At 36.4% G+C, this 25,864-nt stretch overlaps 1 protein-coding gene and 1 pseudogene across 6 annotated transcripts in view; one reads left to right on the top strand and one right to left on the bottom strand.

Moving 5' to 3' along the window:
- IFT80 (intraflagellar transport 80) overlaps window positions 1-25,864 on the top strand; it is a 144,657-nt gene that overhangs the window by 59,441 nt on the left and 59,352 nt on the right. For 5 of the 6 annotated variants that reach the window (XM_063662379.1, XM_054482702.2, XM_054482705.2 and 2 more), the window contains one exon: window positions 20,100-20,279. The exons of the other annotated variant lie outside the window; for it this stretch is intronic. In XM_063662379.1, coding sequence (XP_063518449.1) covers window positions 20,100-20,279 — 180 coding nt within the window. The remainder of the gene's footprint in view (window positions 1-20,099; window positions 20,280-25,864) is intronic. 6 annotated transcript variants of the gene reach the window in all.
- Window positions 510-1,413, bottom strand: LOC129034203 (large ribosomal subunit protein eL33-like; annotated as a pseudogene).

Genomic DNA, 25,864 nt, shown 5'->3' with positions numbered 1-25,864 from the left:
GATTCCAATTGTAAGGGCACCAATGTTCAAATTAACATAGTTATTATAAATAAATTGTACAATATATTAATGAATTATACTATATTAAACAATAGTGTCCAAGGGGAAAGATCTAAATATACAAAGTACTTGGCCTCATTTTTAATTAACTGACATTGTTGCTTTTATTTATCAGCAGGTGGTGCTATTGCTTGTGTAAGAGATTACTTTTTTGTGATTCTCATTTTCTCTGTCTTTGAATATTCGTTTAGGCATTATAATAAAAAGGCATCTCCCTGTTCATCTTTTCAAATAAAATAATTGCAATGACTTACCATCTGCAGTAACTGGTCCTAAACATCAGCTAATGTGCCCTAAATGAATGTAAAAAACTTTGCATCTATTTTTTTCCCACTTAAACTTACTTTGTGAATGTACAATTTTATGAATTGAATTTATTGAACTTGGCCAAAGTTTATGCTTTTTTTCCCCCAAGAACACAAATCCACTTTTATTTATTTTTCATTAGCTTAAATCCTTGAGGGGTACAGCATCACACAGATTCTGTGTCCAGTGGCCTTAGCAGGAAGATTGCTTCGGATTTTGGCACAAACCATGGTACTGTTTCCATGGGCCCAAATTATCTTTCCATGGATTACTCTAGTTTATTTGGTTTGCCACCAGGAGTCACTATGTTGTTCTTTGTTTTATATACATAAGCATATCTGTTGCCCAAATAGAAGTCAGTTTCATCTCAAGCATAAACGCCTTCAACTTTAAGAAGAGCTGCATACTCCCTTTGGTTCTGGAGACCCCACTTAGAGCAAGCAAACATGGTCTTGTACCACAGCCTTCTAGCATATTTCCCTTTTAGACATCCTGTTCCCAGCAGGCCTCCACAGGCTCCAAGATGGCAGAAAGAGCCAAAGATTATCCTTTTGAGGATCCTTTCAATGTAATATATTTATACAGGAATAGTAAAGAGAAGGGTGAGGTTGGCATTGAAGAGATACCTTTAAAAGTCCTTATAGTCAAGTCATGTTTTTTAGTTTAAATATTTATTTCCCTGTTGGGAAATAACCTGCATGCCTAAGCAATAGGCATATTTGACAGAATACAGAAGGAAGAAAATAGTCTCTTCCCTCAAAGGAATGTATCATTTTTTGATATATCAACACTTTATAAAACATTCTGAATTGTTATTCTCTATATTGTGCTGTTTAGTACGATTGCTTATTTTGTTTTAATGTAAGAGTAGCATTAGCATGTTTCTAAAGCCTGGAGTCAAGACTCCAGCAGTGAGTTTACAAAGTCAAAGGCCTCTTCTGGGTCTTTACATTTCTCATCTACAAAATAAATTGTCTAAGCTAAATGATTAACTCTCTCTTTTCAACTCCATGATTCTATGATACCTTTTCCATGGGCATCGGACATCCTGCTTGCTTCCTCTTATAAGTATTCGTGTGTTGATTGTTTCTTTGTTTTTTAATATAAAGTTATTATATAGGAAGAGGCAACACTGCAGTGGTATGCCAGAAGTGAGAAAAACACAAGCAGTGCTGGAGAAGTGTGGCTGATCTTATGACTTCAAACTTACTCTATGTTTTCTTTTAGTTGATGCAAGTAGAAGAAACCATTAAGTAAAAAGGAGAATTGGTTATAAGGATACAGGGATATCTTCCAGAAGCCAGGGAAAGGATATAGCCAGATCTCAGGAAACAGGAACTGGAGTGCTAGGAGAACACAGAAAGTACCTGTTCTCTTTGTGTCTTTTGTCTCTGCTTCTGTCTGTATATCCAGGTCCTTTTTTTCTTTTCCAGTGGGTTGACCTTTTTTACCCACCTCAGTTTATGTGCTGGAAAGTGACCAGTGTTAACAACTCTCAAGTGTACATTTTTTTTATTTGAGAGAGCAGTAAGGCTGAGACAAAAATCTTAGTCCCAATTTTAAACACTCCCTCAGGGAAGGGATCACTGGCTCAGCTTAGGTTTGGTACACATGCCTGGTCTAATGAGTTGTGTCTAGGCAGGTTGGAGTAGGTGCACCTATTTTGGTTATTTTTTTCTTTTTAAAAGCAACTTCTTCAATAACTTAAAATGTTTTCTTTTGGATATCTTTAATAATCCAGTACCACATGCCAACTTCCTACCACCACTTGGTGACAACATGGTCACATGGTCAAATTATTATTTAGGGTTTTTTTTTTAATCATTGTTAATAAGTCCTTGAAAGCCAAAACCACAAATAGCAAACTACGTTTAAAAAGTGGTAAGACTTTGGGAGGCCAAGGCAGGCAGATTTCTTGAGCCCAGGAGTTCAAGACCAGCCTGGGCAACATGGTGAGACCCCCATCTCTACAAAAAGTACCAGAAAAGAATCAGCCAGGTGTGGTGGCAAGCACCTGTAGTTGTAGCTGCTCAAGAGGCTGAAGTGGGAGGATTGCCTGGGCTCAGGCTGCAGTAAGCCATGATTGCACCACTGCACTCCAGCATGGGTGACAGAGTGAAAACCTGTCTCAAAAAAAAAAAAAAAAGTAGTAAAAATATCATTTTATGTGTTTATGCTCATATCTAAATATGAATCTTTAGAAAAAAGGAATATGCTTTTACAATCCCCAAATTAACTGCTATATTCTTCCTAATGCAATTTCATGACTGGCTGAATAATGGGCCTCCAAAGATACCCGTATGCTAATCCCCAGAACCTGTGAATGTGTTACCGAATATGGCAAAAGGAACTTTGCAGATGTGATTAAGGGTAGGGACTTTTAGATGATAAAATTATCCTGGATTATCCAGTCATCCCATATAATCACATGAGTTCTTAAAAGCAGAGAACTTTTCCTAGCTGGGGGTTAGTGGATGAAGAAGGACAGATTCAAAGTAAGAGCAGCTCCACCTGCTGTTGCTGGCTTTAAAGGTGAAGGAAGTGGACCACAAGCCGAGGAATGCAGGTGGCCTCTAGAAACTATGAATGGCCAGCAAGGAAATGGGGACCTCAGTCATACAGCTGCAAGAAACAATTCTGCCTACAATCTGAATGATCAAGGAAATGGTCCTGCTCCCAGAGCCTCCAGAAAGGAATGCAGCCTTTTTATCACCTTGATTTTAGCTCAGTGAAACTCATGTTGGGTTTATGACTTAGAGAGCTGCAAGATAATCAAATTATGTTTTTCTAAGCCTCTAAATTTGTGGTAATTTGTTACAGCAGTGATAGAACACTGCAGATACACCTGCAAAGATATAAACTATATCTTTATAACTGCATTTTAGGGCCAGTGTTAGCAATGAGTCATGTAGATAGATAACTTGGGGAGGATTTCACCTTCTTCTTACTGATAAAAAAGTTATCTCACTAGCTTTATTGCTTTGATTTAAGAAATTATTTCTTAAAATATAATAGTATCATGGGAGTAACACATTAAACTTGTTTTTATCAGGTCCTTTTCTAAGTAACTTGGCTAGCTGAGAGCAGACTTTAGAGCATGTGAAGAGAGGCATAGAATATTTTTGCCCAGGAGATGGCCCTTTATGGAGAGATTTTGGCTAGTTGTAGAACACCCTCAAGGTACTGGATATTTGGGGAAATGCCAGTGATATTTGCCCAGAGCTAAAAACCAAATTGGTGAGCCTCACACTTTTTCAAGACTGCCCTCCCTTCAGACAAAAATACGTTGCTAAATCTTTCAAAAGCTAACAGCAATTGATTGTTATGTTCATGTTCAGTGGTATAGTGCTACTTAACAAGCACCTCAAAATAACATTAGTGTTTTAGTTGGCTATCATATTGTTAATACAGAACACTTTTGTGTCCTGTAAACTTCTTTTATAATTACTTTTCCCATTTTCTTCTATGTTTTGCTTACCCACTTTTTGTTTTTAGAAATTATTTGTATCAAACGAAGCCAAAAATAATCTTTGTTTACTTTTTCATATTCTGTAGCCTAAGAAAACTGTGTTAGCTGCAATTTGCTGTATAGAATTAGGGAAAAATAGTAAACCTTACCACTATTTTGGAGACAAAAATTGTGGTAAGTGGTTTAATTAGATATACAGGATAAACTTATATTTTGGAGAAATTTGTGGCAAAAAATTAGTATAACAAAAATAATGAAAACAAAAGGCTAGAAAAAATAATACCCATAATCATAACAAAATATTTTAATTTTTCTGTCTACCTTCCAAGTTTTTGTCTTTGGACATTTTTTACATTTTGGTATTGATATAATATACTTATTTTAGCTTAATATTATGTTGTAGTCTCAAAATACTCTTAAACAATGAAAGCAAGGGCTGACTATAATTTCTATAAAAATAACTTGAGGGGGAAAGATAATGGCAGAGACAGCATGTTGTTGTTTTTAATAGAGATATTACTTACATACAGTATCTTATGTGTACAGCTCAATTTTTTACATATGTAAATATCCAAGAAACCACCACCCATATTAATACAGAACGTTATCAATATTCCAGAAACATAGCATCCTAAAGACGCTAGGTAAGCTGGAGTTCCAAGACACTGTTTTGAGTTACCTTTCATTGAGATTTCTCCTGCGTGGTGTACACTGCACATAATAGTAACTTGCTTGTTTTTCTCTTTTTAATCTATCTTTTGTTACACGGGTTTATCCCAGCAATAAACTTACAAGGGTTGAGGAGAAATTATATTTCTTCTCCAATATTGTTCTAGGGAGCAGAATGTAGGGGAAAAAAGAGAAAGAAAGAAAGAAAGAAGCAGCATTTAGAAAGGAGAGCAAGAGCCAGAAGAGATTGATATTATACAGTCTGAGAGATTTTTCAAAGATCAGTGGTCAGTAAGGTCCAGATCCCAGGGCCATGTTCTTCTCCATGTCACCATGCCCTTCTCCAGATACACACATGGGTTCTCACTCATCTCCTTCAGGTCCCTTTTTGTTTTTGAGACAGGGTCTCACTTTGTTGCCCCCGCTGGAGTGCAGTGGTGCAGTGATGGCTCACTGTAGCCTCGGCCTCTCAGGCTCAAGCAATCCTCCCACCTCAGCCTCCTGAGTAGCTGGGAATACAGGCACATACCACCATGCCCAGCTAATTTTTAATTTTTTACAGTGACAGGGTATCACTGTGTTGCCCAGGCTGGTCTCAAACTCCTAGATGCAAGAGATCCTCCTCCCTTGTGGATTACAGCCTAGGATCCTCCTCCCTTGTGGATGCCTGTGCTAGGATTACAGGCGTGAGCCACTGCACCCAGCCTGGGGGCAAATTTTTCTGTGCAGTTGGTGCCAGGCCAATGGGGGAAAGGGTGTCACTGATATGGAAGTCCAGTTCTCTTACTGTCTGCTCAGAGTTTTTTCATTTATCCATGCCCTAGGAACTATCTCATCTTCATATTTGAGTTCTAGGATATTGCTGGTGGTAATCTTGGTGCTATATAATTATTTTTGGTTTTCTGAGGTGAGGGGTGTGGTTGAAGCCACCTTATTTCTATGCTGCCATTTTAGAACCTGAAGTCTCAAGAGATAAAAAGTTTTGATAGAAAGTGATAGAGAATTTAGGCAGAGAAGATCCAAAATACATATAATAGGAGTCTGCGAAGATGAAGCCCAAAGCAATGAATAGAAGAAATACTAAAAGCTACCATTCAATAAATATTTCCTCAAAATAAGGAATTTGACATTGATATTGAAAAGGCATACAGATAATTAGGAAAATTGACCCAGATGGCTAACACCTGATATATGCTAAGAAAACTATAAGAATTTAGAGAAAAGGGAAAAAAAATACTTTGGCCATCTAAAGAAAAGACCAAGTCACTTATAAAGAAGAAAATCAGAACATCATCAGACTTTGATAGCAACATTTATGTCAGAAGACAATAGGTTAATATAGGATACTCAAAGAAAAAATAGGCAAGCCAAAGATTTTACATAGAACTATTCTTACCTTTTTTTTTTTTTTTTTTTTTGGAGACAGAGTCTCGCTCTGTCACCTAGGCTGGAGTGCAGTGGCACGATCTCAGCTCACTGCAACCTCAGCTCCCGAGTTCAAGCAATTATCTGCCTCAGCCTCCCCAGTAGCTTGGATTACAGGCACCCGCCACCACACTCAGCTATATTTTTTTGTATTTTTAGTAGATGGGGTTTCACCATGTTGGCCAGGCTGGTCTTGAACTCCTGACCTCATGATCTACCTGCCTCAGCCTCCCACAGTGCTGGGATTAGAGGCGTGAACCACCACGCCTGGCCCATTCTTACCTTTAAATATAAAGGTCATAAGCAAACTATTATAAACATGTAAGAACTCACGGAATGTTTTCATAAATGTTTTGAGGAATCAAATAGAGAATTAGCTTCAGATAAACAATATGACTAGAGACATAGTAAAATCAGGACTGATTGTGAGCATTTTATATTCATCTGTATAACTAAGATGGTGGATGTGAAAGATACAGCATAGTATGTATATTGGCTATAGACACCCACATTGCAAAAATAGGAAGAGAATGAAAAAGAGTATATGAAAAGTAGAATAAATTTGCTGACTGGCTTATAGATATTAATTGGTAATAAAAGGGTTATTACTTAAAATCAAATATGGAGAAAAGGAGAGGAGGGGGAAAAGGCTGTCTTTTAATTTTCGTATTGCTTATAGTGGAGAACAAATAGAAAATTGCCCTAAAAAATGTGTGGCATGGGGATAAGGTATTTTTATAAAAGTAATTAGCATAAATGTAATCATTAGGTTAAAAATGGAAACTTTCCTGAATACTAAAATATATCCCAAAAAAGAGAGAGTGCAAATAAAACAGATCATCTACAATAAGACTGTTTGAAAGGCACAGATATATGGACATATATATTACATAAAATGATAAGCTGAGGTGAAACATATTGATCATACTGTCAATAGCTATATAGGAAAGTGTATCTTCATATATTACAACAGATGATCTCTGGGACATATTGCTATGGATACACACACACACACATACACACATGTTGAAGAAAGATGTGAGGATAAAACAAAAATAAAAAATTGTTATCTATAGAGAGGGAAGAAATGGAGAGAAAAGGAATAGAAGTTAGACTTATTTGACTATACTTTGTATACTTTTTCTTGTAAATTCAACTTTGGAATCATTTAAATATTTTACATAATTATATAAAGATTAACTTTTTAGAAAGCAATTCCTAAACCTCAAAAGTAAATGAAACAAATGGATCTAATTGTGGATTCACTTATTTGCATAACTTCTCATAGAATAACTATTTTCAGTGATTTAAATTATTTGATTGTCTGCTCCTGGTGCTCATAGTAGAGACCCAGTAGAAAGTAACCCCTCCACTTTGGAAAATGTTTGGCAGCTACTCAAAACATTAAACATGGAGTTACCATAGATCCAGCAATTCCATACCTGGGTATATACCCAAGAGAAATGAAAACATATGTCCACATAAATGCTCATAGCAACATTATTCATAAAAGCCAAAAAGCTGAAAAAATTGAAGTGTCCATCCACTGCTTAGTGTATAAACAAACTATGTTCTATCCATACAATAGAATATTATTTGGCGGTAAAAAAGAATAAAGTACTGATACATGCTACAACGTGGATGAACCCTGAAAAAAAACATGCTAAGTGAAAGAAGCCAGACACAAAAGGCCACATAATGTAGTGTTTTATTTATATGAAATAATCAAAATAGAAAATAAAAGTAGATTAATGGCTGCTAGGAGCTGAGGGTTGCAGGGAATGGGAGTGACTTCTGATGGATATGGGGTTTCCTTTTATGGCGATGAAAATGTTCTGAAATTAGATAGTGGTGATTGTTGCACAACTTTGAATATACTAAAAACTACTGAATTCTATACTTTAAAAGGATGAATTTTATAATATATGACATCTGAATAAAGTTGTTGCTTAAAAGAAAATTGGCCTAAGGGAAAAATAGAATGCAAAAAGAAGTTTTAAACTCTATTATAATCATTTCTTTGTGGTATTAATAGTATTATTCTGAGTATCTATATTGGTTTCTTAAGAATTGGGATTTTTAGGGCCAGGCGTGGCAGCCCATGCCTGTAATCCCAGCACTCTGGGAGGCTGGGGCGGGTGGATCACCTGAGGTCAGGAGTTTGAGACCAGCCTGGCCAACATGGCAAAACCCCGTCTCTACTAAAAATACAAAAATTAGCCGGGTATGGTGACGGGTGCCTGTAGTCCCAGCTAATCGGGAGGCTGAGGCAGGAGAACCTGGGAGGCAAAGGTTGCAGTGAGCCAAGATTGTGCCACCGCACTCAAGCCTGGGTGACAGAGCAAGACTCCGTCTCAAAAAAAAAAAAAAGAGAAAAAGAAAAAAAGAATTGGGATTTTTCTGCCGAACCGAGTTTGACATCAGCCTGGAAAACATAGTGAAACTCTATCTCAAAAAAGAAAAGAGGATTTTTTTGGCTAATTTAAAGGAGATCCTGGGGTAAGACTGGTGAGGGTAAGTAGAAATCCGATTAGTTCCTGGATTTGAATGGAAAGTATTAGAGTTTGTTTTTTATCTTGAAAAAATTACCTATTTCTTTCCACTAAAAAGACCTAGAAAAGCAATGATCAACTCAGTAATAGTATCCAAGCACTTGTGGGCATTCTTTAAATAATATTTTCCACATTTTTATAAAATGAACCAGAGCTCACTGAGAATTCCCCGTGTAAGTCAGGAAATCTAAAATATGAATATGGACATTTTATCATACTAGAAAACAAGGAAAGTGTCTTAAAAAAAAAAAAAAAGCTATGAGAGTCTGTCAAGAAGACTAAAAAAAAAAAAAAAAAAAAAACAAAAAACCCAACTTGAAAGAGAGCTCACAGGCTAAAAGTTAGCCAATTTGAGCTGGGCACAGTGGCCCATGCCTGTAATCCCAGCACTTTGGAATGCTGAGGCGGGCGGATCACAAGGTCAGGAGTTCAAGACCAGCCTGGCTAATATGGTGAAACCCCGTCTCTACTAAAAATACAAAAATTAGCTGGGCATGCTGGCAGGCGCCTGTAGTCCCAGCTACTCTGGAGGCTGAGGCAGGAGAATTGCCTGAACCTGTGAGGCGGAGGTTGCAGTGAGCTGAGATCGTGCCACTGCACTCCATCCTGGGCAACAGAGCAAGACTGTGTCTCAAAAAAAAAAAAAAGTGAGCCAATTTGAGCATCATATTTATTGAAACACATCAAATGTGTATATACCAACTGGTATAACAAACCCCTATTTACCCATTACTCAACTTCCAACAATTATCAACTAATAACATATCTCATCTGTACCACCACCCACTTAAGCAAATCCCTAGCATCCTATCATTCTGTCACTAAATATTTTAGTATATATCACTGAAAGCACAAAGTCTGTTGTTAACCTAACCTCAATACCATTATTAAATCTGAAAACAATTAACAGTAATTTTTAAGTATCATCAAGTATCTAGTCACTATTCAAATTTATATTTTTGAAAAGTGATACGATCATGTATCACATAATTACATTTTGGTCAGTGACAGACTGCATATATGACAGTGGTCCCGTAAGATTATAATGGAGTTGAAAAATTCCTATTGCCTAGTGATGTCATAGCCATCCTAGTATCATAGTACAACACATTACTTATGTGTTTGTGTTGATGCTGGTGTAAACATACCACTGCACTGTCAGCCATATAAAAGTACAGTACGTACAATTATGTACAGTACATAATACTTGATAGTGATAGTAGATGACTGTGTTACTGGTTCATATATTTCTTGTACTATTCTTTTTATTGTTATTTTAGTGTGTACTCCAATTTTAAAAAGAAGTTAACTGTAATACAGCCTCACATAGGTCCTTCAGGAAGTATTGCAGAAGAAGACATTGTTATCATAAGAGATGACAGCTTCATGCATGCTATTGCCCCTGAAGACCTTCCAGTGGGACAAGATGTAGAGGTGGAAGACAGTGATATTGATGATTCTGACCCTGCGTAGGCCTAGGCTAATGTGTGTGTTTACATCTTAGTTTTTAACAAGAAAGTTTAAAAAGTAAAAACCAAAACAAAAAATTTTAAAGATAGAAAAAAACATAAAGAATAAGGAGATAAAGAAAATATATTTGTACAGCTGTCACAACGTGTTTTATTTTAAGTTTAGTGTTACTACAAGAGTCAAAAAGTTTAAAAAATTAAGAGGTTTATAAAGGAAAAAAGTTATAGTAAGCTGAAGTTAATTTGTTATTGAAGAAAGAAAAATATTTTTTAATAACTTTAGTAGCCTAAGTATACAGTGTTTATAAAATTGATAGTAGTATGCAGTAGTGTTTCAGGCCTTCACATTAACTCACCATTCACTTCCTGACTCACCCAGAACAACTTCCAAGCCTGCAAGCTCCATTCATGTAAGTGTCGTATATAGTTATACCATTTTTTATGTTTTAATGATGTATTTTATTATAACTTTTTTGTGTTTAGGTATGTTTAGGTACACTACTATCATTGTGTGACAGTTTCCTATAGTATTCAGTACAGTAAGGTGCTTGATAGGTTTGTAGCCTAGGAGCAATAGGCTACACCATATAGTCTAGATGCTATATTATCTATATTTGTATAAGTACACTCTATGATGTTCACATGATGAAATCACCTAATAGCCCATTTCTCAGAATGCATCCCCTTCATTAAGCAACACATGATGGCAACTAACTGGAAGTAATCAAGAATTTATCCTGCCTTTGATATATATACCCCAGGGTAACCAAATAGGTGATGGGAGTATACTTCTTTTTCTAAAACTATTGCAGTTAGTAAGTGAAGAAAAGATTAGAAGATTACCCATTTTGCAACCCTACTGAATTAGTAGATGTAGGCAATGATTGTCGTTTACTAAAAGCATAAGAAGAGAGGCAACAGACATTAATTGCTTCCTACTGGAAGTACATGTCATAACTCTTATTTATGTAATGCTGTCCCAGCATCCATTTTGTTATCTTGTCCCTGACTTTTGACCCACCTATTTTGAGATAGTCTCCATCTAGTTAGCATTTTATCTTCTAGATAGATAAGGCCCCATATCCCAAACTGTTTGATCACCTACTTTTAAGTGTTAGGAACCTAATAATGTAATCCCCAAGTTCTCGTGCTTATCCTCGTGCTCCCTTCAAACAACCCCACTAGGGGTTGCCAGGGGAAACCCACCTAGGTAATACCCTGCACACCAATAAAAGCCTCCACCCAAAGGTTTCACTCCTCTCTCTTGCTCCCCATCTGCTGGTTGAGCATTCATGTTCTTGATGACACCCCACACCCTCCCATTGTCTCTGCCTTCTCACTTAGATCTATGAGTAAAAACCTAATCTTTCCACCATTCCAGTCTGAATGTTCCTCACTGTGCCACACAAAACCTAACTTAAATACCTCACTTAACAAATTACAACAGTATACAACATCACCTGTGAAGTTTTCTTGCCAAAAATATGGAACCTGAATCTGATCAAGACTCTAAATCTAACTACTAATTTACAGGAAATAAAGGGGACAGAGGAAATGTTAAATAACACCATGAGAATGCAGAAGCTAAAATCCAGACTGGGAAATTTTATAGGACATATGACCCAGTTGCTTCAACAACCACAAAATTACAAGGGGAGGCCAGGCGTGGTGGCTTATGCCTGTAATCCCAGCACTTTGGGAGGCCAAAGCGGGAGGATCACTTGAGCTCAAGAGTTCAAGAGCAGCCTGGGCAACACAGACCTTATCTCTACTAAAAATAAAAATAAAATCCCAATGTCTTGGCATGCACCTGTGGTTCCAGCTACTCAGGATGCTGAGGTGGGAGGATCACTTGAGCCCGGAGATTGAGGCTAGAGTAAGCTATTATTGCATCATTGTACTCCAGCATGGGTGACAGACCAAGACATTGTCTTAAAAAAAAAAATTACAAGGGTAAAAAGATGTGGAAAGAGAACGTAAAGATCTTACCCATCAAACATAGTGGTTGTACCTTATTTGCATCTTGATTGAAACAAACTGGAAACAAACTGGAAAAAAATGACAATTGGGAAATTTTGAACAGTGACTTAATGATGTATTGAAGTTGGGTTTAAAAAGTCTGTCTTTTTAGTGATATATAGTAGCTCCTCCTTGTCTGTGGTTTTGCTTTCATGATTTTTCAGTTACCTATGGTCAACCATGATCTGAAAATATTAAAGGAAAATTCTAGAAAAAAGAATGCATAAGTTTTATATTGCACACTGTTCTGAGCAGCATGATGAAACCTCAAGCCATCCTACTTTGTTTTCCCAGGACATGAATCATCCCTTTGTCCAGCATATCCACTCTGTACACTACCCACCTGTAAGTTACTTAGTAGCTGGCTTAGTTATCAAATCAACTGTCACAGTATTTCAGGGCTTGTGTTCAAGTAACCCTTCGTTTTCTTAATAATGGCCCCAAAGCACAAAAGTAGGGATGCTAGCAATTCAGTGTGTCAAAGAGAAGCCATAAAGTGCTTCCTTTAAGTGAAAAGGTGAAAGTTCTCAATTAGAAAAAGATGGTAGGCTGAGGTTGCTAACATCTATGGTAAAGATGAATCTTCTATCCATGAAATTGTGAAGGAGGAAAAATAAATCTGTTCATAGTGTTATATAGATAGGACAGTACTATCTGTGGTTTCAGGCCTCCACTGGGGGTCTTGGAACCTATCCCTGTGGACAAGAAGGGACTACTGTATACTGAAATATTTATTGATGAAATGATATGTTAGGGATTTGCTTCAAATAATCTGGGCCATGGAGAAGTGGATGGTGGTACAGAGGAGATGAGAATTAGCCATTAGTTGATAATTGTTGGAAACTGGGTAACAGGTAAATGGGGATCTATTATGCCAGTCATTCTCAAAGTGTGGTCATTGGCCCAGTAGCTTCAGGACCCTCTCGGAGCTTGTTAGAAATGCAAATTGTTTGACTCCAGCCCACATCTACTAAATCAGACACTCTGGGGTCGGGCCCAGGAATCCATTTTAACAATCCTAGGTAACTCTGATGCACACTGAAGTTTGAAAACCACTGCTTTGTATTATTATTCCTACTTAAGTTTATGTTTGAAATTCAAAGAAATAAAAAGTGCAAAAGAAGAAAATTAGGTTATGAATATAAGAAGCCAAATGTTCACATACCTGGGAGAAGCTGGTTTAGAGGCTAAGACAAGGTTGTATAATTGTCTTAATAGTTAGCAGACGAGTTGGTAAGGTACTGTCAGAGAGCCAGCTGCTAATGATAAACCAAATTACAAATTTTGCTCTTCTCTTGAAACAATGGCTCTTTATTAAAATCACCTAGAGAACTTTTAAACACACATCCAGACCTACCCCCAGGAGATTCTGGATTTAATTGGTTGGATCAGAGCCAGGGTTTTGGTTGTTCTTTTGTTTTAAAGTTTCTAAGATGATAATAATGTGCAGCTAGCATTGATAACAAGTATCCTAACTTTATGTGCATAAGAATTATCTCAAGAGCTTGTTAAAAGCTTCCTGTCTCTCCTCTCCAGAGATTCAGATTCAATAGCTTGGGGTAGGGTCCATGAATTTACATTTCTAATAAGCTCACACACGATATAGATGCTGCTGGCTTGCACACTTTGAGTAACATCCTAAAGTGAGAGTCTGGTCAAAGAAAGGGATAAGTAAGATAAGTAACAGTGTAGGGGAGAAAAAGTATGTCTCTTCTTCCCATCTTAGGTTCATGGATGAGGACCCTATAACAAAAGACAGATTAACCAAAAAAAAAAACATACAATTTTAATTAATACAAACTTTACATAACATGGAAGCCTTCAGAAATGAAGACCCCCCCCGCCAAGAAACAGGGAAACCTGTGTATTTTTATGCTTAGGTTTTATTACAAATGAACAGTCATGCAAAAGTATGATTGGACAAAGAGGTTATGAGTTAATGCTAATAAACTGGGGGAAATTTAGCAAAGCCTTTCTGTTCAGATTCTTCTTCTCTGCATCCCTGTGTCTTTAGAGATAAGGATGTTCCTTTCCTCCCAGTACAGGGAAGGTACCTCTCCCTTGATGAACTGACTTGCCTCGGGAGAGTGGTGAAAGAAGGTTAGAGAATGACGTTCCTGCTTCTGCTGTGTTCTCTATGTTGATGTGCCATATTTTGGAGGTAGTGTGTTCTGAGCCCCATCAAGAGGGATATTTAAAATTCATCTACCAGAGTTCTCACTGCCAGTACCACTAAATTACACCAGGGCAGCTGTCTCATTCCCTTTTAGAGGGTAGTAATACAAATGTGAACCAAGTATCTCATAGCATATTTGGGGAAGAAAAGAGAATTAGAGTGTTAAAAAAATCTCTTTAAAAGCGCAAATGATAAATAGATCTTTTTTATTTACCAATAAAAATTATTCAGTTTACTGATTGGAAGAATACAACCCTGTCTCCCCAATTTTATTTTAACTTTTAAATTCAGGGGTACACATGCAGGATGTGCAGTTTGTTATATAGATACATGTGTGTCATGGGAGTTTGTTGTACAGATTATTTCATCACCCAGGTATTAAGCCTAGTATCCATTAGTTATTTTTCTTGACCCTCTCCTCCCTCCCACCCTCCACCCTCCAGTAGGACCCAGTGTGCATTGTTCCCCCCATGTGTCCGTGTATTCTCATCATTTATCTCCCACTTATGAGTGAGAGCATGTGGTATTTGATTTTCTGCTCCTGTGTTTGTTTGCTAAGGATAATGTCCCTCTAACTCCATCCATGTCCCTGAGAAGGACATGATCTTGTTCCTTTTTATGGCTACATAGTATTCCATGGCATATATGTACCACATTTTCATTATCCAGCCTATAATTGATAGGAATTTAGGTTGATTCCATGTCTTTGTTATTGTAGTGTAATGAACATATGGCTGCATGTGTCTTTATAATAGAACAATTTATATTCCTTTGGGTATATACCCAGTAATGGGATCACTGGGCCAAATGATAGTTCTGCTTTTAGCTCTTTGAGGAATTGCCATACTATCTTCCACAATGAACTAATTTACACTCCCACCAATAGTGTAAAAGCATTCCTTTTTCTCCACAACCTTGCCAGCATCCGTTATTTTTTGACCTTTTTTTTTTTTTTTTTTTTTTTTTTGAGATGGAGTCTCCCTCTGTCACCCAGGCTGGAGTGCACTGGCACGATCTCCGCTCACTGCAACCTCCGCCTCGTGGGTTCAAGTGATTCTCCTGCCTCAGCCTCTCAAGTAGCTGGGATTATAGGCGCTTGCCACCATGCCTGGCTAATTTTTGTATTTTCACTAGGGACAGGGTTTCACTATGTTTGCCAGGCTGGTCTTGAACTCCTGACCGCAAGTGATCCACCCGCCTCAGCCTCCTGAAGTGCTGGTAGTACAGGTGTGAGCTACTGCACTCGGCCTGACTTTTTAGTAATAGCCATTCTGACTGGTGTGAGATGGTATCTCACTGTGGTTTTGATTTGCATTTCTCCAATGATTAGTGATGTTGAGCTTGCTTTCATGTGACTGTTGGCCACATATGTCTTCTTTTGAGAAGACGTCTTTTCATGTTCTTTGCCCACTTTTTAATGCAGTTGTTTTCTTGTAAATTTGTTTAAGTTCCTATTAGATGCTGTATATTAGACCTTTGTCAGATGCATAGTTTGCAAAAATTTTCTCCCATTCTGTAGGTTGTCTCTTTACCCTGTTGATGGTTTCTTTTGCTATGCAGAAGTTCTTTAGTTTAATTAGATCCCATTTATCAATTTTTGTTTTTGTTGCAATTGCTTTTGGCACCTTCATCCTGAAATCTGTACCCATGCCTATGTCCTGAGTGGTATTGCCTAGGTTTTCTTCTAGGGTTTTTATAGTTTTATGTTTTACATTTGCCTTTAATCCATCTTGAGTTAATGTTTGTATATGGTTTAACGAAGGGGTCCAGTTTCACTTTCCTGCATATGGCTAGCCAGCTCTCCCAACACCATTTAATAAATTTGTTTATTAAATAGGGAATCCTTTCCTCATTGCTTGTTTTGTCAGGTTTGTTGAAGATCAGATAGCTGTAGGTGTGCAGTCTTATTTCTGGGTTCCCTATTCTGTTCCATTGGTCTTTGTGTCTGTTCTTATACCAGTACCTTGCTATTATGGTTATTGTAGCCCTGTTAGTACAGTTTGAAGTCAGGTAGTATAATGTCTCCAGCTTTGTTCTTTTTGCTTAGGATTGTCTTGGCTGTTCAGGCTCTTTTTTGGCTCCATATGAATTTTAAAATAGTTTTTTTCTAGTTCTGTGAAGAATATCAATGGTAGTTTAATGGGAATAGCATTGAATCTATACATTGCTTTGGGTAGTATGGCCATTTTCACGATATTGATTCTTCCTATCCATGAGCATGGAATGTTTTTCCATTTGTTTGTGTCCTCTCTGATTTCTTTGAGCAGTGGTTTGTAGTACTCCTTGTAGAGGTTCTTCACTTCCCTTGTTAGCTGTATTCCTAGGTATTTTATTCTTTTTGTGACAGTTGTGAATGGGAGTTCATTCATGATTTGGCTCTCTGCTTGTCTATTGTTGATGTATAGGAATGCTAGTGATTTTTGCACATTGATTTTGTATCCTGAGACTTTGCTGAAGTTGATTATCAGCTTAAGAAGCTTTTGGGCTGAGATGATAGGGTTTTCTAGATATATAATTGGATCATGTCATCTGCAAACAGGGATAGTGTGACTTCCTCTCTTCCTATCTGAGTACCTTATTTTTTTTTCCTTGCCTGATTGCTCTGGCCAGAACTTCCAATACTGTATTGAATAGGAGTGGTGAGAGAGGGCATCCTTGTCCTGTGCACGTTTTCAAGGTGAATGCTTCCAGCTTTTGCCCTTTCAGTGTGATACTGGCTCTAAGTTTGTCATATATGGCTCTTATTTTGAGGTATTCTTTCAATACCTATTTTATTGAGAGTTTTTAACATGAAGGGATGTTGAATTTTATCAGAAGCCTTTTCTGCATCTATTGAGATAATCGTGTGGTTTTTGTCTTTATTTCTGTTTATGTAATGAATCACATTTATTGATTCATGTATGTTGAATCAGCCTTGTATCTGGGGATGAAGCCTACTTGATCATGGTGGATAAGCTTTTTGATATGCTACTGGATTCACTTTGCCAGTATTTTGTTGAGGATTATTGCATTGATGTTCACCAAAGATATTGGCCTGAAGTTTTCTTTTTTTGTTGTATCTCTGCCAGATTTTGGTATCAGGATGATGCAGACCTCATAGAATGAGTTGGGGAGGAATGCCTCCTTTTCAATTTTTTGGAATAGTTCCAGTATGTCTCTCCAATTTTAGTAACTATTAAAGACTTATTCTCTGCTGATTAGGTTTTGATTAGATGGTTTTATTACTAGAGTAATCTAAAACAGAGAGAAATAATTTTAATTTATTTTTTAATCTTTTATTTTGAGTTCAGGGGTACATGTGAAGGTTTGTTATATAGGTAACCTTGTATCATGGGGGTTTGTTATCATTAATGGGTACTGGGCTTAATACCTGGGTGATGAAATTTTAATTTTTAATGCTTACATTTAAAATAATTTTTAAATTGTAAATTTAAAAATTTTTAATGTAAGAATTTAATTTAACTTTACTATCACAATATTGTTATACAGGTTGAGGATTCCTAATCTGAAAAATTCAAAAGCCAAAATACTCCAAAATCCAAAACTTTTTGAGGACCAATATGATGCTACAAGTAGAAAATTCCAACACTTGACCTCATGTGACAGGTCACAACCAAAACACTTACAAAATTTTGTTTCATGCACAAAATTATAAGAAATATATATAAAATTACCTTTATGCTATGTGTATAACATATATATGAAACATAAATGAATTTCGTGTTTAGATTTGGGTCTCATTCTCAAGATATCTTCTTATGTATATGCAAATATTTCAAAATCTGAAGAAATTCAAAATTCGCTTCTGGCTCCCAAGCATTTCAGGTAAAGGATACTCAATCTTATTCCCTGAGATGTGTTTTCAGGGATAAGTTGCATGTTGCAGATTTTATTTCTGTTGGTTCGTGTGGACTGTAAAGGAAATCAGTTGAATATAGGGTGATGATATACCATTATCTAAACATTTCATTTTCTCCTCTTAGGATCATGCATCTGTAAGTTCTTAGATAAATATTTCTGTTTAATTTTAGTAAGACATTACTTTCTGGCTGATTCGGTTCTTCCAGTGTTTTAAAACCATACTTGAAATTTGGTAGTCCTCCCTTTTTCACAGTTTCTCTTTCTATGAGTTCAGTTACCCTCTGTCAACTGCAGTCCAAAATGGAAATTTCCAGAAATAGAGACCACATTCACATAACTTCTACTATGGTATATTTTTATAATTGTTCTATTGTATTATTAGACATTGTTAATCTCTTACTTTCCCTAATTTATAAATTAAACTTTAACATAGGTATGTATATATAGAAAAAAACATCGGATGCGTAGGGTTTAGTACCATCCATAGTTTCAGGCTTCCACTGGGGATCCTGGGACTTATCTCCATGGTTAAGGAAGGACTGTTATATGAATGTATGGTTTTAAAATAGAAATTAAACTAAGATCTCTGTTTCTTCTACACCATGAGGATAGCCTAGATTTAGAAAGAGAGAGAGATATGCCATAAGCCTATATGTTAATAAATCAAGTCTCATTTGTCATTATCAACCACTTTTAATCTTTATGTAAAATAGTATTCATGTAATGTTTCATAATTCTTGTTTGTCAAACACAAATGAATTAATTTCGTTTTATTGCCCAAAGCAGGTTATTAGTATCTTTGAAGTTCCAAGTCTTCTACAGTTATTTTCAAAAGATGACTTCAAATATTATATGTATTCTTTTTTTAATTGATTCTTCTTAATTTTCGAAAAGGAAGTTTCTAGTATTTTCATACTGCTGATGAAGCAAAGGTTATGGTTTGTTCATTATCTTCTCCTTGATAACTTTATTATTAGGCCTTTACTGAGGCCATTAAAGCAACAGTTAGTGGCTCCAAAGTTGGAGGGTGGGGAGAGTTGTAAAAGAGTGTCAGTGAGTGGTCGAAGAGCCTTTCAGTATTTTTATGTTATGTATGAACTTTCATTAGGAATTTTAAAGTCTTGTTTTGTAATAGCATCAATTAGTAAATCTTTATATTTTTCCATTCCCCTAGATTTGTTGTCAAAGTGAGCCTGTAGCTAATAATTAGTATTTCTGGAAAAAAACAATGTAAAACAAACAAACAAACAAATAAAATATATATATATGTATATATATCCAGCCGAGAGCAACAACAACAACAAAATCAAGACTGTGATTATACGCTGTAAGACTGGAAGAATGGAAAGAGAATATGTATATAAGTTTAGTCAAATTAATCATCCTAGCAAATAACATATGTTGCATCTGAAAAATGAAACAAGTGCATATAATACCATGTATTAAAAAGTTTGTTTTTTTCTTATGTCTTATTTATATACACACACACAAGAATCTCTTTTGTCCTATTTAATGCTTATTAATATCGCTAGATAACTTTCTCAAACAGATAGATAGGTTCTAGGAGAGGTTATACTTACTGCAGTCTGTTAAAAAAAAAAAGAAATAGATCCAGTTTCGTGTAATTTCATGATTTAAGATGTGTGTCAGAGCTATTTAGTTACATTGTGTGTTGAGTTTCAATTTTTTTGTGACATTCTTAAAATGTTGTAATGAGAAATATTTTTAGATGTAGAGACTATATATTAGGAATGAATAGTAAGATGTCTTTGTTTTTTCTACAGAATCTTTGTGTTTACCTATTAAGTATTATTACTTAAAAGGAATAGTAAACATTGAGATGATGTGGGTTTTTCACAGTTCTTGAGATATTTCATACACCGTTTTATCATGATGTTCTACTATGGACTTTAACAATTACATCTGTATTTTCCATTCAGTATACTATAATTTTATTAAGAAAAATACTTTAATAATTCCAGAATAGACATTCTTTTAAAAATGATCTTAATATGTTGTCATGTACCTGATTTAAAACTTCCTAAAAATTTTTTTTCAGTAAGTCCATTTTTTTCTTGTTTTTTCTCCCCCAGTGGTCATATGCATTAGAAAAACCCAACACTGGCAGCATATTTAATATTGCATGGTCTATTGATGGCACTCAGATTGCTGGAGCCTGTGGAAATGGACATGTTGTTTTTGCACATGTGGTGGAACAACACTGGGAATGGAAAAATTTTCAAGTAACATTAACTAAAAGAAGGGCCATGCAGGTATGATTATGTTCCAAGGTTGATTAAACCTGCTTCTTTTCATATTAGTTAACTGTACAGAATATGGAATTATCTTCATTAATTATATTTAGTCAAGCTTATAAAAATTCAGTCACATTAGAAATATTTTAACTATTCCATTAGTCACTTTGTCTGACATAAAAACCTTTCACAGATATAGAACCTGAATGCCCAAAGCTACTTCAGTTATGCATTTAGGACAAATATGGTGAAATGGGAAACCTTGAGGAAATATGTGGATTCAGTGAGGGAAGGAGAGAAAAAGCTGTAACAAACAGGAGCATATTGGATTTGACTCCTGGAGCTGAATCCAAGGCAGGCCTAATCTGCCAGTTACTGACAGGGTTAATTGTTTTACTTATTTGTAATTGGATGAACTTATTTAACCTGATTTTTAAAAAAATTTTATTTTAAGAATTACTTAAGGAGAGTCAAAATGGGAAAATGGTATAGGAAGTTCTTATTGGGAATTAGGAAGTGTAGGGGAAGAAAAATATCTCTACCCATCCTAGGCTCATGACTGAGGTCCCTATAACAAAAGATATATTAATAAGAAAAAAGCATATAAATTGATATAATGTAAGTTTTACATGACACTGGAGCCTTCCTGAGGAAATGTAGACCTGAAGAAACAGTTAAGCCTGTGTGCTTTTATGCTACGTTTGATGAAAAGTAGACAGTTGTGGCGATACACAATAGGGCAAAAAAGGTATGATCTAGTGGTAATAAGCTGGGGGAAATTTAGCAAGACCTGTGTGTTTAGATTCTTCTCTTGTCCCTGTGTCTTCAGAAATAAGGATATAACTTTCTTCTGGGTATAGGGAGGGCACCTCTCACATGAGAGTCTTATGACCTGCTTCAGGAAAAGGTCAGAAAATCCTTTCTAGGTTTAATGACCTGTGTTAGGGAAGAAGAGTAGGGGAAGGTCAGACTGACCTCCTGCTGCTCTTGTTTTATCAAATTCCTTTAGCTTAAAATATTCAGTATGCCATAGTGCCATATTTTGGTATAGTGTATCCTCAGTCCCATCAGAAGAAAATTTTGAAGTGAAATATTTTGTAGATTAATACAAGAAGGTTGGGATGTGGCAATGGGAAGTGGGGAGAAATGTTTTACAGGTCAAAGGACATCAGTGGAAGGGCACAAGTGTCCTCATGGCTCATCTTTGTCTCTCCTTCAGGGCCTCTAGCCCAGTGCCCTGCTCTTAATATATTAATAATTAGTTGAAGAAAGGTACAAGGAGAAGATCAAAGTACAATGTGCCAATGCAAATCCTCTGAAAAAGAAGGATTCGACCTTCCTCTTCTTCCTTTTGCCTGTATCAATTGCCTCTATCTTCAGTATTCATAATTCATATTATTACTATAAAAATTTAGAAGCATGGGCAGGTCTTTTCAAATATTCTGTTAGCCCACATATCCAGATTTTAAAATTTGGATGATAATGTCACTAGATTACTAATAATTAGGTATATTATACTTTTTCTTTATTCTGTTTATTTATTTTAAAATTGTAAAACTTTTTATTTAGATAATTTAAAACATACACAGACGAGTATATTGAATCCCCATGTACTCATCACCCAGCCCCAATAATCACCAATTCATGCTTAAGCCTGCCCAGTCTACGTCCTATCTACTTTTCTTGTTCCCCAAATTCAGACATTGTATTTCATTTGTAAATATTGTAGTATATATAACTAAAAGATAAGGACTCTGTTTTAATATAACCACACTACCGTTATCATATCATATAATAATAATAATAATTTCTTAACATTATCAAATATCCACAAAGTGTTTAAATGTCCAGTTGTTTCCTACATGCCACAAAACTTTGTTTGAATCAGGATCCAGTTTTACATATTGCAATGGCTGATGTATCTTTTAAGTCTCTTTTAGTCTGTAGAGTACCCTTCTATCTCTGTTTCCTGCCCTGCAGTTTGTTTGTTGAAGAACCAAGTTATCTGTCTGGTAGAGTTTCTCAGTCTGGACTGGGCTGATTGTATCTCCATCATGTGATTTGATATGTCCCTCTATCTTCTATGTTTCTTTTAAGAAGGATTTAGGATCCAGATGATGGTTTAATGTATATTTCTTCTAATTAACCTGGGATCTAAACCATTATAATATTCTGTATATGACATAGAATCCATTGTGAGTTCTAATCAACTAATTGGGGTATAATATTATATTTATAGCTAATATAGTAGTGCTAAATAAGTTTTAGCCTTAATTACAGAAATGCCCCAACATGAGACTATATCTAGAAAGAGGAGTTCTTTCATAATAAAAAGGAATTATCCTAGTGATGAGAGGATTTTTATGTGAAATAAGATGAACCGTGGAAATGCTTAAATGGCTTATCTAATCTAAGTTATCTTTGTGTTTAAAATGATATTTATAAATATTTAAATTTGTTTAATTTAAATTTATATTTAAATTTAAATAATATTTATATTTTAAATAAATTATAAATAATAATTTATTTTATTTTAAAATAAATTTATTTATTTTAAAATAATATAAGTATTTTATAAATGTTTAAAATATTATTTTAAATATTTTAAATATTTAAAATAATATTTTAAATATTTTAAATATTATTTTAAATATTATTTTAAATATTTTAAATATTATTTTAAATATTTTAAATGTTTTAAATATTATTTTAAATATTTTAAATATTTTAAATGTTTTAAATATTATTTTAAATATTTTAAATGTTTTAAAATATTTAAAATAATATTTCAAATTTAAATGTATTTAGAATAATATTTATATTTTTAAATATTTAAAATTTTATTTATAATAAAATAAATTTATAAATGATATTTATTTATAAATAATTTATTTAAAAATATGTATTTTTAAATGTTGAATTTTCTTAAACCTGTTTGTTTAGGAAAGTTTGCAGGCAGTTTGACTAGATAGCATGTTGCTGTAAAGAAACTAACATATAACTTCCCTTTAAAATTTTTATATCATTCTATTAGCTTTAAACTGTTTCTAGAAGATGGCATTTTGGATCTTTAAAAAAAAATCTCTGAGAGCTCAGACTTCTCGTGAAAATGGTGTTAATTCATACATGGAAGAACGAGACATACTTTTGGCACCAAAAGATTTAAATATATATATATATATATATGTATATGTATATATGTATATGTATATATAATATATGTTATATATATATAAGTGTGTGTGTGTGTGTGTGTGTATATATATATATATATATATATATAAGACTCATCTGGACTCAAAAACAAGATAAAGATCTCTGTGGACCAGAAACAGAACAAAAATGCAGTGTGGAGTCTCAGACCTACTTCAGGTCCAGAAGCAGGCAGGAAAAGGCAGTGAGGAAAGTTGCTCCTGCTGGCTAAGGAAACTGAAAGTATTAATACTTGAAGTGAGACAAGGGACTAGATCCAAGTGTCTGTTTGAGATCAGAGCCTGGGGGTCTATGAGGTAGCTCCTTTCTCTCCATCCTGAAAGGAGACCTAAAAAATCTACAGCCACCCGCTACATGGGGTTTCATATGTGTAGTTGTAGGCCTAGGAAATTTGAAGACACCACCTGCAGTCAGCAGCCTGCTCAATTCCAGAGGGCACTATTCACATAGACCCAGAGTTGTGCAGTACACAACCTGCAGTCATATAGCTGTGGCCTTGCAGACAAAGCTCAGCCATTTCACTAAGGGCATTCCTGTTGTAATTAACAACAGCTGACTACTGGCCGGGCACGGTAGCTCATGCCTGTAATCCCAGCACTTTGGGAGGCCAAGGCGGGTGGATCATGAGGTCAGGAGATCGAGGCCATCCTGGCTAACATGGTGAAACCCTATCTCTACTAAAAATACAAAAAAATTAGCCGGGAGCGGGGAGGAGCCAAGATGGCTGAATAAGAACAGCTCCGGTCTACAGCTCCCAGCGTGAGCAACACAGAAGATGGGTGATTTCTGCATTTCCATCTGAGGTACCGTGTTCATCTCACTAGGGAGTGCCAGACAGTGGGCGCAGGTCAGTGGGTGAGCGCACCGTGCCCCAGCCGAAGCAGGGGCGAGGCATTGCCTCACTCGGGAAGCGCAAGGGGTCAGGGAGTTCCCTTTCCAGGGGTGACAGACAGCACCTGGAAAATCGGGCCACTCCCACCCAAATACTGTGCTTTTCCGACAGGCTTAGGAAACGGTGCACCAGGAGATTATAGCCTGCACCTGGCTCTGAGGGTCCTATGCCCACGGAGTCTCGCTGATTGCTAGCACAGCAGTCTGAGATCAAACAGCAAGGTGGCAGCGAGGCTGGGGGAGGGGCGCCCGCGATTGCCCAGGCTCGCTTAGGTAAACAAAGCAGCTGGGAAGCTCCAACTGGGTGGAGCCCACCACAGCTCAAGGAGGCCTGCCTGCCTCTGTAGGCTCCACCTCTGGGGGCAGGGCACAGACAAACAAAAAGACAGCAGTAACCTCTGCAGACTTAAATGTCCGTCTGACAGCTTTGAGGAGAGCAGTGGTTCTCCCAGCACGCAGCTGGAGATCTGTGAACGGGCAGACTGCCTCCTCAAGTGGGTCCCTGACCCCTGACCCCCGAGCAGCCTAACTGGGAGGCACCCCCTAGCAGGGGCAGACTGACACCTCACACTGCCGGCCGGGTACTCCAACAGACCTGCAGCTGAGGGTCCTGTCTGTTAGAAGGAAAACTAACAAACAGAAAGGACATCCACACCAAAAACCCATCTGTGCATCACCATCATCAAAGACCAAAAGTAGATAAAACCACAAAGATGGGGAAAAACAGCAGAAAAACTGGAAACTCTAAAAAGCAGAGTGCCTCTCCTCCTCCAAAGGAACGCAGTTCCTCACCAGCAACGGAACAAAGCTGGATGGAGAATGACTTTGACGAGCTGAGAGAAGAAGGCTTCAGACGATCAAATTACTCCGAGCTACGGGAGGATATTCAAACCAAAGGCAAAGAAGTTGAAAACTTTGAAAAAAATTTAGAAGAATGTATAACTAGAATAACCAATACAGAGAAGTGCTTAAAAGAGCTGATGGAGCTGAAAACCAAGGCTCGAGAACTATGTGAAGAATGCAGAAGCCTCAGGAGCCGATGCGATCAAATGGAAGAAAGGGTATCAGCCCTGGAAGACGAAATGAATGAAATGAAGCGAGAAGGGAAGTTTAGAGAAAAAAGAATAAAAAGAAATGAGCAAAGCCTCCAAGAAATGTGGGACTATGTGAAAAGACCAAATCTACGTCTGATTGGTGTACCTGAAAGTGACGGGGAGAATGGAACCAAGTTGGAAAACACTCTGCAGGATATTATCCAGGAGAACTTCCACAATCTAGTAAGGCTGGCCAACATTCAGATACAGGAAATACAGAGAACGCCACAAAGATACTCCTCGAGAAGAGCAACTCCAAGACACATAATTGTCAGATTCACCAAAGTTGAAATGAAGGAAAAAATGTTAAGGGCAGCCAGAGAGAAAGGTCAGGTTACCCTCAAAGGGAAGCCCATCAGACTAACAGCGGATCTCTCGGTAGAAACCCTACAAGCCAGAAGAGAG

Source organism: Pongo pygmaeus, chromosome 2 (genome assembly GCF_028885625.2).
Source record: "Pongo pygmaeus isolate AG05252 chromosome 2, NHGRI_mPonPyg2-v2.0_pri, whole genome shotgun sequence".
NCBI lineage: Eukaryota > Metazoa > Chordata > Mammalia > Primates > Hominidae > Pongo > Pongo pygmaeus.
Note: the sequence above shows the minus strand (reverse complement) of the source record. Positions and strands in the feature narration are given on the sequence as shown.